Source organism: Mobula birostris, chromosome 5 (genome assembly GCF_030028105.1).
Source record: "Mobula birostris isolate sMobBir1 chromosome 5, sMobBir1.hap1, whole genome shotgun sequence".
NCBI classification, from domain to species: Eukaryota; Metazoa; Chordata; class Chondrichthyes; order Myliobatiformes; family Myliobatidae; genus Mobula; species Mobula birostris.
The window spans coordinates 87,323,997-87,340,030 of record NC_092374.1 but is presented as its reverse complement, the minus strand read 5'-3'; the positions used below and the strand labels follow the sequence as shown (position 1 = coordinate 87,340,030).

Below are 16,034 nucleotides of genomic sequence, written 5' to 3'. Positions count from 1 at the left end.
GGGCCTACTCCAGCTGCTTTGGGGATTTGGGTCTACAGACTCAATTTGTTTGGGAAAGATATTGCTTGCTTCTATTGTTTGTATGATTTGTATGTTTTTTTTTCCTCTTTCTCTGTGTTGGTCTTTTTTTTAAACTGGGTTATTTCAGGTTTCTTGCTTTGTGGCTGCCTGTAAGCAGACAAGTCTCAAGGTTGTATCATTTATACATACTTTGATAATAAATGTACTTTGAATCCTTTGAAATACACCACCAGTGCAATGTGTCCTCATAATTTACTTTCTCCCTATCACTTTAAACCCCTAATATCCACTCCTGAAGAATAGTCATGTCCTCTATGATTGTGAAGGTAGGCACAAACTAGAAACTTCTGTGAGGCACACTGGTGAAAACTGATTTATTAAGTGGAATTTAAGCTCGTTTGCCTTCTTCATTTCATTTCATGAAAATCTTTACTGCTTCCTCAGGAGAGAAAAAGCAAGTGGAGGAATGCTTAACTCTTCCGTCTTCACAGAAGAAAAGAAAACTGGAAGAAAGTAAGTGAATAAATCTTTTTCTTTGCAGTTTGCTCTTCCTTACCCTTGTCAGCATTGCTTGACATTCGTTCCGAAGATGTGGGAGTCGTAGGCAAGAACACCCTTGTGCAGAAACCAAAAAAGTGGAAATCTGTAATTTTAAAAAATACAGGAAATACTCAGTAAAGCAGGCAGCATCCGAGGAGAGGGACACTGTATCTGATGAGCTGTTATCAGATTAAAAAGCTTAAAATCAAACTTTTTTTTTAACTTTGAGGTGGAAGAGAACAGGAAAGAGCAAAAGGGGTGTCTATTATCAAATGGAGACCAAGATAAAGGTAGCGTGCCAGCTGCGACACTGTGCATTTTAATAAAGTATAACTTTACTGGAAAGAGAGTAAAAAGGAAGGAGAGGAGACGGGCTGTGGAGGCGTAGTGCTGGCAGTGTAAGATACAAAGTCAAAGGGAAAACATTCCAGCTACTGAACTTCCATAAAACAGAGGAACAGAGTTCAGCCGTTGAGTCTGCTCCATCATCCCATCATGGCTGATTTATTTTCACTCTCAACCCCATTCTCCTGCCTTCTACCTTTAACCTTTGATATCCTTACTAATCAAGAACCCATAACCGCTGCTTTAAATATACCCAATGACTTGGCTTCCACAGGTATCTGTGGCATTGAATTTCACCACCCTCTGGCTAAAGAAATTCCTCCTGATCTCTCTTCTAAATGATATCCATCTGTTCTGAGGCTGTGCCCTCTGATCTTAGAATCCACCACTATTGGAAACAGCCAGGAAATTTGAAATTTCTTGCATGTTTTTAAAAAAAATATTCATATTGAAGTATTGGAAATAAAAACAGAATGCAGAAAATAATTATTATTTCCCTGCCTGATTTCCTTGAGAGACTTCCTAATGCAATTCATACAATCCAAGGCAGCGGAGGTGGTGGATGCAGGTTCAATTTCAACAGTTAGGTAGGGTCTGGAGGGCAGGTAGATGGGACTAAGTAGAATAATAGTTTGGCACAGATTAGATGGGCTGAAGGGCCTGTTTCTGTGCTTTAGTGGTCTATGACTGTGACAGTTCAGAACCAACCATATTGAATGGATAAGGAGTCACATAAGCTGGAATGGGTAAGGGCAACAAATTTCCGCCAAAAGGAGTATATTAATAAACAAGTTTTTTTTTCCATTTTCATCATTACTCTCTAATTCCATATTTGTTTGATTAACAGACTATAATTTCCCTTGATGCCATGTTGGGATGTGAGCTCTTGCCTTGATTACTGGTTCAGTTATGTGACTGCCATCTTAACTGCATTTATATCTTGGTATATTATTCTGGATTATTGGGAGAGAGGAGGATGCAGAGTGAATCCTCCTTTGAGAGAAATAGCATGCAACTACACATAATGAGGCCATTCAGCTCATCAAATTTGATTAGGGTGCATTTTTGTTCCGTTTTTGTTGCATAAGCTTATAAAGTTCTAGTACATGTATTATCAAAGTATATGTACTTTATACAATCTTGAGATTCATCTCCTTACAGGCAGCCACAAAACAAAGAAACCCAAAAAAACATTAAAAGAGACTGTCAAACACCCAATGTGCAGAGAAAAAAAAAAACACGAAAGCGTGTAAACAATGAAAGCAAGCAAGTAGCGTTCCGATCTGAAGTCCACGGAGAGTCTATCCACAGACCCTTAGTTCAGTGCACAGCGGAACACTGGGCTGAACCAGCCTAACCCTCACCTCCAGTCACGACACCCTGACCTTTTCAATCTGGCTTGGTGCCTAAGTCATCATCCAAGCATCATATTCAGTCGCTTTGATGTGCTCTGGTGCCTGGACTCTGCCACCTTGATTTGGCCAGTGCCCGCCCTTTCTAATTCGGCGAGGAGCTTAAATCATTTTCTGTGCATCAGATTTAGTCGCTTCGATATGCTCTGGTGCCTGGACCCCGCCACCTTAATTCAGCCTGTACACGACCTTTCTGATTTGGCCTGCCACTTAAATCTTTGTCCAAACATCGTGTTCTGTTGCTTCGATACATTTTGCGGCCTGGGCCTGCACCTTGGTTCAGCCTGTGCCCAACCTTTCAAAATAGGCCCGGTGCCTGGCGCTTAGATCGATCAAACCTTGGGTCTTCCTTACTCTCGGCAACAGGCCCACTGCTTCACCTTGCCTCAGTTCTACCACATCTAATTGCCTCCAAGTCCAAAGGGAAGTTACGGACTATTGTTCGAAATGATCATTTGCCAGAAAAAGTGTGATTAACAAAGTATTTAGTTGTTTTCCTTGTTTAATTGGCCACCACCTAGAAATCACTAAGCTTCACCAGCACCATCTTAAACCAGATCATTCGTAGTTGCTGGAAATAAATGGTCAAGTTACATTACTGGAGAAGGTAATGGGAAATGAAACGGGTGTCAGGAGAAATGTGGGTGAAATTTTGAAGTTAGGAAGGACTCTGAGGCTATGGTAGAGGAAGAAGGGGCAGGAGAGCCTAATGCAAAGAGCCAATGAGCTGAGTTTGCCCACATTCTGCTGCAGTCACCAAGCTCATTTTCTTTTTTGTTCCCTTGAAGCAATTTTAGATGACAGCGAGGACAAAGCAGCTCTGCTTCAGAAGAAAAAGAAGAAAAAATTAGAAAAAGGTAAATAAGTGCAACATAATACTTGCTTCATAGTTGATGGATACTGGATTCCTAGTCTCCAAGTACATCCATCTTCCACAGACCCCGTACATTGCTGAAAAAGTTAATTGATTGGATATTTCAGAATCAGGCTTATTATCACTAACTTACATTATGAGATTTGTTTTGTAGCAGCATTACAGTACAATACAGAAATAAATTACTAGTTACAATAATAGATAAATAATCAGGAGGCAAAATAGTGACTGGATTTCCAACATCTGCTGAATCTCTTGTGTCTATGCCCTGCTGAGTCCCTCCAGCATTTTGTGTGTATGTGTTTCTGTAGCAAAATGGTGAGGTTGCACTCATGGACCATTCAGAAACCTGATGACAGAGGGGAAGGAAATTTGAGTGTGAGTCTTCAGGCTAATGAGAAGAGGGCATGACCGAGGTGCTGCCTTCTTGAGGCGTCACCTTTTGAAGATGTCCTATATGATATACTGATTTTCATTCAAATGGGCTTGTATCCGATTGTCTTTGATGTCTGGATGTCAGAATTTACATATTAGCCTGCTTGTGTACTTTAGGTTTCTGAACTCAGGGGCTCCCATTTATTGTACTGCAAGTGAGCTTGAAGTGTAGTTTCACAAACATGAAAAAAATCTGCAGATGCTAGACATCCAAAGCAGCATGCAGAAAAGTGCTGAGGGTACTCAGCAGACTGGGCAGCATCTATGGAAAAGAGTTAACAGTCGGAAGTTTCAGGCCGAGACCCTTTATCAGGTTGACTGTTAACTCTTTTCCATAGATGTTGCCTGGCCTGCTGAGTTCCTCCAGCATTTTGTGGTGAAACGTGGTTTGAGTAAGTTTGAAAGCCTTGTTACGGACAATCTGTTGTTGAGTTATGTCATTAATTCCCTTCATTCTTCTCCTAAAGCTCTTGTGAAAGAGGAAAGAGAAGTGGAAAAAGGGGATGCTTGCCTTCCACCAAAGAAGAAAAAGAAAAAGCATCAGGAGATGGGTGGGTAGATGAAGCCGTATAAAAAATAATTTAGAAATTGTATATTTTCCTGCCATTCATTCAAATCTTGAGCAAGGGGCCTGTCAAATACTGAGACCCAGAGTATAGCAAATGGCTCCTTTAGACCATTAGACATGGAAGCAGAATTAGGTCATTTGACCTATCGATTCTGCTAGCCATTTCATCATGGCTGATCCATTTCCCTCTCAACCTTATTCTCCTGTTTTCTCCCCATAACCTTTCACGCCCTGACTAATTAAGAATCTATCATCAAGGGTGACCATGGATGTTGCATCATATCTGTGGGTAATACAATATGAAGAGCAAGCTGTTGCCCATGTAGCTAACTCCCCATCTCCATGCATCTGATGAACCCTTAGGAAAGGCAGAGACCAATACAGTTTGGTACCAGTGGCGTCACAGGAGTAGCCAGTCCCATTGAACTCAGCATAGGACTGTCTTAGGGACTCCACCCTTCGGCTTTGTCTCTCTGGGTTTACTCCTGAAACCTTCCCCATGAGTGGGCAATTGAGATCAGAGTTTTCCTTCCGCTAGATGAACTGCCAACCCCAACTGATGAGCCCCATCTGCCTGAAGTGACTCGTTTTAAGATGTCAGTAACCTGCCTTTGCCCCTTCTCCTATCAACAGAAGTGGTTCCAAACAGGCTTAGTAGCTAACCCAGACATGAAGGCCAGGAGTTGGACTTGGTTGTCGGAAGCTATTTGAGATGCACGCCTTTGGGAGCATTTAATAGGTAGTGGGAGCTTATCCTGTGATAACAACCTTAAGGAACCAAAGAACCTATTAACCTCTGCCTTAAATGCACCCAGTGACCTGGCCTCCACAGCCATCTGGCAACAAATTCCACAGATTCCCCACCTTTTGGATAAAGAAGTTCTTCATCTCTGTTTGAAATGGACGTGCCCTCTGGTCCTAGACTCCCCCTCCAAAGGAAACATCCTCTTCACATCCACTCTGTCTAGGCCTTCTCAACATTCATTAGGTTTCAAAGAGACCCCACCCCCCAACCACCCAATTCTTCTAAGTTCCAGCATTGCCAAATGTGACGGATGATGCCACAGCTTTTCACTAAATTAGACCTTGGAGCCATTTGAACTGGCTTGTATTTCCTACCATATTGGATCCACTGTGATAGTTCCCTAATAGCTGGTTAAAGTCATACTCCAGCAGACAGGCACTTTAGTGTGGCTTCGATTGTTGCCATTTGTGGAGCTACGCACCAGCAAAAATCACTGAATACTCCAGCACATCTGAGGTGGTTTGTCCCATCTGGAATCAGAATTGGGTTTAATATCGCCAGCATATGTTATGAAATTTCTTAACTTTGCAGCAGCACTAGAATGCAGAACATGATAATACAGAAAAAAAGCTGTTAATTACGGGAACTGTGTGGTATATATGTATAATATAGTTAAATAAATAGTGCAAAAATAGAAATAAAATAATAATGGGATAGTGTTCATGGGTTCAATGACAATGCAGAGGGGAAGATGCTGTTCCTGAATCACTGAGTGTGTGCCTCCAGGCTCCTGTACCTCCTTGATGGTAACAATGCAAGGAGGGCATATCTTGGATGGTGGGGGTCCTTGGATGCCACCATTTTGAGGCATCAAATGAAGATGTCTTGGATGTTACAGAGGCTAGTGTCCATGATGGAGCTGACTAATTTTACAACTCTCTGCAGCTTATTTTGATCCTATGCAGAAGCCCTCCCCCCCATACCAGACAATAATTGTTCTAGCTCAATGGAGCAGCCCATTTGAACCCCTTTCTCCAATCATTTTTTTCCCTTCCAATTGTTTATTCAATTCTCTCTTCATAATCACTGCCACTCCTGTAATGCAGAAAAGAATTGCTTTTAATTTTCACTCTTTTTTTTGTCAGACACCTTTAATGTGTGCTTCTCAATTCTAATGTGAATTGGCCTCCCATGATATTTCAATGCCATCTTCTTATTTATTGTGATACTGCACAGAATAAGCCCTTCCAGCCCTTTGAATCACACTGAGCTGCAATCCCTCAATTTAACCCTAGCCTAATCACAGGACAATTTACAGTTGCCAATTAATTTATCAACTGGTAAACCTTTGGACTGTGGGAAGAAACCGGAGCACCCAGAGGAAACCCACGTGGTTATGGGGAGAACGTGCAAACTCCTTGCAGGCAGTGGTGGGAATTGAACCTGAGTCATCTGTACTGTATATTGCCCATCTAACTTTTTTTTTTCTCTAAAGAGAACAGTTCAAATCTATTCCTAAGACAGAGAAACTGGAGATTTTTTATTGAATCTCTTCTATTCCTTCTGAAGCCTAACATCTTTCCTCTGGTTTATGTCTTCTCAACTTGAAGAGGAAGATTTCTCTGACAAATATTAAACTGCACCTCTTTTGACTTGACAAGGTTTCCAGTATGAGCAACCTGTTTGAGTAATGTCACTAACACTCCCCTGGTAATGCTCCTCAACACTTCCTCTGCAACATTGACAACTGCATTGGTGCTGCTTCATGCACTCATGCTGAGCCTGTCAATTTCAGGGATAGAGTTTGTCAAGTATATTCAGGAAAGTTTTCTTAATCAGTACATAGAAGTCCCAACGAGAGAGTATGCAATACTTGGTCTGCTGTTAGGGAATAAGATGGGGCAGGTGACAAATTTGTATAGGTGAACACTTTGCACCTAGTAATCCCAATGCCATTAGTTTCAAAGTAAATATGAAAAAAAAGATAGGCCTGGCTTCTGGGTTGAGATTCTAAGTTGGAGAAAGGCCAATTTTGATGGTATCAGAAAGGATCTGGCAAGTGAGGATTGGGATGGGCTGTTTTCTGGCAATGGTGAGTGGGAAGCCTTCAAAAGTCAAATTTTGAGAGTACAAAACTTATATGTGCCTGTCAGAATAAAAGGTAAAGATAACAGGTGTAGGGAACCTTGGATTTCAAGAGATATTGAGGCCCTCAGTAGGGAAGAAAAAGGAGGTGCATTGCAGATATAGGCAATAGAAAGAAATGAAGTCTTTATAGAGTACGAGAAATTCAAGAGAACACTTAAGAAAGAAATCAGGAGGGCTAAAAAAAGGCATAAGGCTGCCCTAGAGATGAGGTGAAAGAGAATCCTAAGGGCTTCCACAGATATGTTAAGAGTAAAAGGATTATGAGGGACAAAATTGGTCCACTGGAAGATCAGAATGGTAATCCATGTATGGAGCTAAAAGAGATGGGGGTGATCTTAAATGTATTTTTACATCTATTTACACAGAGCTGTAGAAGGACGGCAAAACGGCATCAACTTCATGAACTCTATACAGATTACAGAGGAGGAGGTGTTCTCTGTCTTGAGGCAAACGAGGGTGGATATATCCCCAGGGCCTGACAAGGTGTTTCCTCTGACCCTGTGGGAGGCAAGTGCAGAAATTGTCATGGCCCTAGCAGACATATTAAATCATCCTTAGTGACAGGTGAGGTGCCAGAGGATTGGAGGATAGCCAATGTTGTTCCGCTGTTTAAGAAAGGCTTTAAAAATAAACCAGGAAATTATGCTGACATCAGTAGTGGGAAAGTTTTTGGAAGATATTCTGAGGGACTACATATGAGTGTTTGGGTAGACATGGATAAATTAAAGCATAGTTAGCATGGCTTTGTGCATGGTAGATCCTGTCAAATCAACCTTACAGAGTTTTTCGAGGAAGTTATCAGGAAGGTTGATGAAGGCATGGGAATGATGTGGTCTACATGGACTTTACTAAGGCATTTGACAAGGACCCGCATGGGAGGTTGGTCAATAATTTTCAGTTGCTCGGCATTCAAGATGAGGTAGTAATTGCGAGGTGTTGTACTTTGATTGGACCAACAAAGGTAGGTCTTACACAGTGAATGGTAGAGCGCTGAGAAGTGCAGTAGAACAAAGAGATTGGGGACACAGGTTGAAAGAGTCATAAAGAAAGCTTTTGGCACACTGGTCTTCAGCATAACTTCCTATTTACTGTATTCAATACTTTGATTTATGAAGCTGTATAAAATGTTGGTGAGGCCTAAATTAGAGTATTGTGTGCGGTTTTAGTCACCTACCTACAGGAAAGATGTAAGTAAAGTTGAAAGAGTACAGAGAAAATTTACAAAGATGTTGCCAAGACTGGGGGACCTGAATTATAGGGAAAAATTGAATAGATTTATTCCTTGGAACATAGAAGATTGAGAGATTTGACAGAGGTATACCAAGTTATGAGGGGTATAAATAGGGTAAATGCAAGCAGGCTTTTCCCACTAAGATTGAGTGGGGCTACAATTAGAGGTCACGGATTAGGAGTGAAAGGTGAAAAGTTTAAGGGGAACATGATGTGATATTTCTCCATCGAAAGGGTTGTGAGAGTGTGGACAAAGCTGCTGGTGCAAGCGGTGCATGCGCACTCGATTTCAACATCAAGGAAAAGTTTGGACAGATACATGGATGGAAAGAGTATGGAGATCTATGGTCCCAGTGTACGTCACTGGGAGTAGGCAGTTTAAATGGTACGCCATGGTGTAGATAGATGGAAGGGCCTGTTTCTGTTCTGTACATATCTATGACTTGCCTATTTGTCTCTTTTCACTAATCTCACTCCTGCCACTTTATCCCTGCAAGCAGCCAAATGCTACACTTACCCATTCATGTCCTCCCTTACCTCCAATAAGGGCCCCATACAGTTCTTCCGGGGGAGGCAACTTTGCACCTGCGAATCTTGGGGTCGTCTGTTTTAGCCGGTGCTCCCAATGCAGCCTACATTAGTGAGACCCATCAGAAATTTGGGGACCGCTTCATCAAGCATATCCGCTTCATCCACCAAAAGCGGAGGTCCCTGGTGGATAACCATTTTCATTGCTATTTCCATTTGCTTTCCAACATGTCAGTCCATGGCCCCCTCTTGTGCCATGATGAGGCCACCCTCAGGGTGGAAGAGCAACATCTCATATTCTGACTACCAGCCTCCAACCTGTCGGCATGAACATTGATTTCTTCTTCTGGTTTTAAAAAAAGAAATTCTATCCCTCTTGTATTCCCCAGTCTGGCCTCTTACCTCTTCACAGCAGTCTATCACCTCCCCCTGGTGCCCCTCTTCCCTTTCTCCTGTGGTCCACTCTCTTCTTCTCTCAGATTCCTTCCACTTCAGCCCTTTACCTTTTCCACCCACTTGGCTTCACCTGTCACCTTCCAGCTTGCCCCCTTCCCCTCCCCCCTTCTTTTTACTCTGGCATCCTCTACCTTCCTTTTCAGTCCTGAAGAAGGGTCTCAGCATGAAGTGTCAACTTTTATTCATTTCTATAGATGCTGCCTGACCTGCTGGGTTCCTCCAACATTTAGTGTATGTTGCTCTGGATTTCTAGCATTTGCAGAATCTCTTGTCTTTATCACTAATGCTCTTGATTCTTTTTTTAAAGCAGTTTTAAACAAGGAAAAAGATGGGAAAGAGGAAGCTGCCCCCCAAAAGAAGAAAAATAAGAAGGGTGAGTTATTTCAAAAAATAGTTACGTTAGAAAGATTAGTATTCAGAGGCTTGATCTAGAAAAGAGTTCCTATTCCGCTGTGAAAATCAAAAGAGATGTAGATATTGGACATCGGAAATAACACAACAAAATGCTCAGCAGATCATTCAGTATCCGTGGAATGCAAAAGCAAAGTTACCATTTGAGGTTGAAGACCCCTCAGCAGAAATGAGAAGGAGGTAAAGGTCCAGATAAGAGAGCAAGAGGGATGAAAAGAACAAAGGGAATATGTAAAACAACACACTCAAAATGCTAGAAGCGAAGGGGAAGACTCCGCAATAAAAGGTGAAGGGGAGGGGAAGGAAGATGGTGAGAAGGTGTTCGGTGAAGTCATGTGGGTGGGAAAGATAAAGGGCTGGAGAAGAAGGAATACGATAGGAGAGGAGAGTGGACCATTGGAGAAAAGGAAGGACGTAACACCAGGGAGAGATGATAGGCAGGTAAGAAGAGGTAAGAGGCAAGAGTGGGGAGCAGAAGAAGAGGGGAGGGGGAGGGGGAAATTACTAGAAGGAGAAATGGATATTCATGTAGTCAAGTTGGAGGCTACATAGACAGAATATAAGGTGTAGCTCCTCCATGTCCAACAGGTTGGGAATATATACAATTGGGTAAGGCCAGGGTTGCTATGAGGATCAGTCATCTTATCAGATGGGTTAGTGAAAACAAGTTAGTGATTATGTTTCTATGATGTGTGTCAAATTCCATCAAGGCAGCTGGAGAATTCAGATTCAAGTTCCATAAAAATTTGGTGTACAAGTTGCTCCTGTGTTCCAAGTCACTTCTCCTGTTTGTGAACTTCAAGCTTTCCTGTATGTTTTTTTCTTGCGATGTGTGCATCTTTTTCCAATCTGTTCTCTATGTGATTGCAAACAGAATATGAAGGGCACTTTGAGAAAACTTGTTTCCTTATCTGCTGGCCATGGTCATTGGCTGAGCAGGCCAGCGAACAGAAGGGGAGCATTCAGGATGTGGCCGTCATAGGAGGGGAGTATCCTCTTCAATAGTGGGAGAGACAGAGCAATCTGATTGCAAGGCAGTATGATGAGGCTGATGTGACCCCGGCAAATATAGTGTCCCACAGCATGGAAATACATATTTGGTGTATAAATCGGCATGGTAGCATTACAGTTAGCCTAACACTATTGCAGCACTGGTGACCTGGGTTCATTTCCTGAGGAGTTTATACGCTCTCGCCGCGACCGTTTGGGTTTCCAACGGTTGCTCCAGTTTCCTCCCACATTCCAAAGATCTGCAAATTAATAGGTCATGTGGGTGTAGTTGGGTGGTGTGGTCTCATTGGCTAGAAATGGCTGTTACCGTGCTGGATCTCTAAATAAAATAAAATTATAACACATACCCCTAATTTCTCATCATCAGTATCATGAGAAATGTAATGAGGATATTCAGCCTGTTGAGACTGTGCAAACTCGAATCAATCCCATTCCCCCACTTCTTTCCCAGTGACGACTTCTCCCTCACCTCAGTAACTCCATCCTGATTCTCTGACCAGTCACCTACGTGAGAGATAATTAACTACCAATCAACACAACTAACTGGAGTTCAGGGAAAATGCGTAGACTCTGCTCAGCCAGTATCTCGAACCTGGGTTACTAGAGGCAGGAGAGCCACTGTGCCATCATCCCTTTGCACACTCACTCACTCACTCACCTCAATGCTGAACTGATTTCACAACTGATGGGCTCATTTTCAAGGACTCTACAACTCATGCTCTCACTATTATTTATTTACTTATTTACAGTTTTTACCTTTTATTCACATGGTTTGTCTTTTTGCACATTGGCTGTTTGTCAGTCTTTGTGTGTAGTTTTTCATTGATTCTATTGTATTCCTTTAAGATGTTGGAAAACATTTGTAACTGGGGTTGAGTAGCTTGCCGAGCTGGGTTGTTAGCTTGCAGACATTTCGTTACCCAGCTAGGCAACATCACCAGTGCAACTTAAAATGACCGTCTTTTATGTGTCCTGTGATTAGTCTGCTTGTGTGTGTGTGTATGTATGTATATATATATATGTATGTATGTATATATATGTGCCATTTCTATTTGTTAACAATTATGTAATCCATGATTGGTTCGTTAAAATCCGATTAGGTGATAATTGTTGTCCAGGTTAAGGCTAAGTTAGTTGACCGTTATGTATGATCAGGGATCCTGATGTAGAGGAATATAAAATAAAATGCATAAAATTACAAAAGAAACCAATTATATTGAAATACAATTATCTAAGTATTTAAAAACAGCAAATTTGTGATTATAGTAATATATGTGCTTCTTAACATATTAAATAGCATGACTGTACATTTAAAATATAGCCGTTTAAAATTGTTTATTTTTAAGACAGATCAGTGTGAATGCTGTTGTTGCTTAGCTTGAATAAGAACATTAAACTGTGGGGTGTTCTTTGACAAAGCTACACGCATGTCATGTTGGACAGCCAACTGCAGGGCTGCCCGAGAGTGACAGGAAGACTGCGATCACATTCAATCTAGCAATGGGTCTAATAACTACCATAATTTTGAAGTAGTGATGAGCATGCATTAACAGTATTTTGAGATACTGTATTTGTAACAACTGTAATGTGATATGAAAAAATCTGTGATTTCAAAATCACAGATACTGCTGATACTACTGTGGTTTGTTGTCTACATTCATAGTCATAGTCATACTTTATTGATCCCGGGGGAAAATGGTTATCATCAATGGAAATGATCATTTTCAGTTAGAAGTGAAAATGAAGATGTAAACTTTTTTCCATCCAAATTCACATCCCCACAGTTAAGAACCTCTGCCATAAATAAAGAATTGGACTCTTTTGAGAATGGTAGAGAAAAATGATCGAAGTGTATCCCTTGGGTTCAGCCAGCATGTGTTTGTCTAGAGGAAGACAGCCTCTGGCCCAGCCAAACTGAGAAATCTCATTTGTGTGGCTGCTGCATAATGTGTTGCCTGGTTACAAATGCGAACCGCAAAATAGCAGACAGTACATCATATGCAACTAAATGAGTGAGCTTTATAAATCTTAATCTGACTACAGGGTTAGTAAAGAAAAGGGCCCATTTTAATGAAACAGTCTAATGCGCAAGTTGGAGCTCACAATTTTGTCCCGTTGTTTCCCATTGACCTCCTCCAAACGTCGCCAACCTTCAGACCCTCGCTCTGAGTCCACTCCGTCCAGTGGTCTACCAACTCTCTCCATCCGCGTCTTCTCTCTTCATTTCTCCCCGACAAGAGACGGCGCAATCCCTGCTCCCAGACCCACAAGAAAGAACAATGTGCCTCTCATTGACTAACATACATTCCAAAGGCCCTGTTATCTCTAGTCATAATCCAAACATTGCTGCTACCCAGAAACCATTACCTTAGCAGTGAAACATTACAGAGAGGCCATTACATTAGCAGTGAAACCTTACAGAGCATTACATAAGAGGAAATTAATAGTGTTGTCTATGCTTCTAGTCTGATGACGAAATGTTGTTTGTGGCCCTTGCAATTTTAAATCAAGAGGAGTAGGAAGAAATTTAGCTCATTTGAACAAAATTTATTAAAGTGAGTTAATATTTAGAGTCACAAAATGCTGAAGGAACTCAGGCGGCATCTATGGAAGTGAATGAACAGGTGATGTTTTGGGCCGAGACCCTTCATCAGGACTGGAAAGAGGGAGGAAGCCAGACTAGAAGGTAGGGGAGGGAAAGGAGTACGAGCTGGCAGGTGATAGGTAAAGTTAGGTGTAGGAGCCATGGTATCTATTTTCTGTCTGTCTATATTTTATTTTGTGTTGTGTGTTTATTATGGGGTAATCTGTTAGGAGGGTTGGAACATGGTAGAACCGAATGCATATAGTTATGTATTCATGCTTTGTCTTGAGTCAGTTTAGTCTGGATAGAACCAGGAGGCAGTCGGAATGATATTTCTTTGTTGACCGCTTAAATACGTTAAGATCACAAATGCTTAAGAGCTTTTAAGACCGCTTACTTCCTTATATTGCTGAATTTAGTTTCAGTGGTTTTTTTATCGTTGCAAGATTGTTCATCTTTGGTTTCTTAATAAGGGATTGAACATGCTTTCTTTGACTGAGAACTTCATTATTGTGGATAGTGCATCATACAGTGTCAAACCTCTTCACCCCCTTTGTACTTAGTCTCAGTTGTTTTGGTTTGTTTTCAAGTAACTGCTACATTACGTGAGGGAAAAGGTTGGTGGGTGGGTGGGTAGGTAGGTATGTAAAATAAAATTTGAAAAAGGCTTAGAAATTTAGACAAGAAGTATTTCTTTTGTTTAAGGTGATGTAAATGAAAATCTGTTGTTTCAGGAATGTAATGTGATTACAATCATTAGGCATAAGAAATAGGAATTGAATTAGGCCATTCAATATTTGCTGATTTATTATCCCTCTCAATCCTGTTCTCCTGCCTTTTCCTCATAACCTTTGACGCCTTGACAAATGAATAACCTATCAACCTCCACTTTAAATATACCCTATGACTTGGCCTCGGCAGCCGTTTGTGGCAATGAGTTTCACAGATTCACCACCTTCTGGCTAAAGAAGTTCCTTCTAATCTCTTCTAAAGGGATGTCCTTGTCTTTGAGACTGGGCCCCTGGTCTAAGTTTTGTACCATAAATTTGGGAACCTAGTTGCAAATTGTTTTTACACCAGAGATAGTTTTCACCATCAGGCTTACATCCTTATGGCATAATTTCTTGAGCAATGCCCATTAGAGCATTTCCAGAGGAATATAGGCACGCCATTCTCCAGTGCTCTGCCATTGGCCATAGTCAGGGCAATAAGGTTTACATGGTGCTGCCTGATCTGCAGCTGCACAGCTTAAAGGTGTCACCCTTTGTAGTTTACAGGCTGGTGTTGGGATCATTACAATATAGGTACACCAGCTTTCCTTGTGTATGGGTAGGTGAACATTCCAACCCAACACATGACAGCCCCTGCCCACCACCACTACCTCTCCATTAACAGGCCCCATTCTCACTTTTCCCACTCTCGCAACCTCTGACCCTGCTTACACCAGCCTCAATACAATGAGCCTTCTCCTGGGCTGATGCTTCACCTTGATGCGTCTTCACTCCTGATCCACACCTACTCTGAACGCCAGGTTCCTAAATCTTAAACCCAGTTTGACACCAGCATCACCCCATGGCTCTGATACACTGACCAATTCCATGTCTTGAAGAATACATTGCCCATTGATGCCAGTCATCAGGCCCTCCTCTCCCATCAGATTAGGATTAGCTTTACTTGTCACATGTACATCGAAACATACAGTGAAATGTGTAAGAGGTGTACTGGGAGTAGCCGCAAGTGTCGCCGGCATACCATGTCCACAATTTACAAACCCTAAACACGAGAAAGTCTGCAGATAATTGAAATCCAAAGCAATGCACACAAAATGCTGGAGGAACTAAGCAGATCAGGCCCCTCCCCAGGACCGGAAGGGAAGGGAGAAGATGCCAGAGCAAAAAGGTGAGGGGAGGGGAAAGAAGCTGGCCAGAAGGTGTTGGACGAAGCCAGCTGGGTCGGAAAGGTCAAGGGCTGGAGAAGAAAGAATCTGACAGGAGAGGAAAGCAGACAATAGGAGAAAGGGAAGGAGGAGGGGACCCAGGGGGAAGTAACAAGCAGTTGAGGAGAAGTGAAAGGTCAGAGTGGGGAACAGAGGAAGGGGTGGAAAGGAACTAACCCTAACCCATATTGCGAGAGGAAAGTGGAGCACCCGAAGAAACCTACACGGCCACAGCGAGTACATGGAAACTCCTTATAGATACCATCGGGAAATGACCCCTAATTTTACAGCTGCCGCTATGAAGCATTGCACTAAATGTCCTCTCAATCTTGTGATTTTCTTTTACACCCAGTGCCATCTGACATCATAGCCTCTACTGAATTATAAAGTGACAGCCCTACAGTACTACTTGCTGAAGTAATGTGAACTGTGAATTCCTAAGCACATTTTCCTTCCATTTCCAGTGCCCTGCATGGGTTCATGGCACAAAAAAAGCTGTTCATCTCATCATTTTGCTGCCACCTCCCTTCATGCAACTATCTAACTGATCCCACTATTTTCCTGCCCTCCTGTTATCAGTGTTTCTTTTCTTTAGGGTGTTTAATTAACTTCTGTTTTGAATATTACTTTAAAAATCTACAATCAGTGGCCACTTTATTAGGTGCACCTATACACCTGCTAGTTAATGTGCATATCTAATCAGCCAATCATGTGGGAGCAACTCAATGCATAGGAGCATGCAGACATGGTCAAGAGGTTCATTTGTTGTTCAGACTGAACATCAGATTGG

The 16,034-nt window shown here is 41.9% G+C and overlaps 1 protein-coding gene across 6 annotated transcripts in view; it reads left to right on the top strand.

Annotated features, from left to right (window-relative positions):
* LOC140197845 (uncharacterized) overlaps window positions 1–16,034 on the top strand; it is a 239,412-nt gene that overhangs the window by 188,798 nt on the left and 34,580 nt on the right. For 3 of the 6 annotated variants that reach the window (XM_072258346.1, XM_072258344.1, XM_072258349.1), the window contains exons 19-22: window positions 466–534; window positions 3,107–3,175; window positions 4,095–4,178; window positions 9,610–9,675. In XM_072258346.1, coding sequence (XP_072114447.1) covers window positions 466–534; window positions 3,107–3,175; window positions 4,095–4,178; window positions 9,610–9,675 — 288 coding nt within the window. The remainder of the gene's footprint in view (window positions 1–465; window positions 535–3,106; window positions 3,176–4,094; window positions 4,179–9,609; window positions 9,676–16,034) is intronic. The other 3 variants (XM_072258345.1, XM_072258348.1, XM_072258347.1) reach the window with 3 other exon arrangements.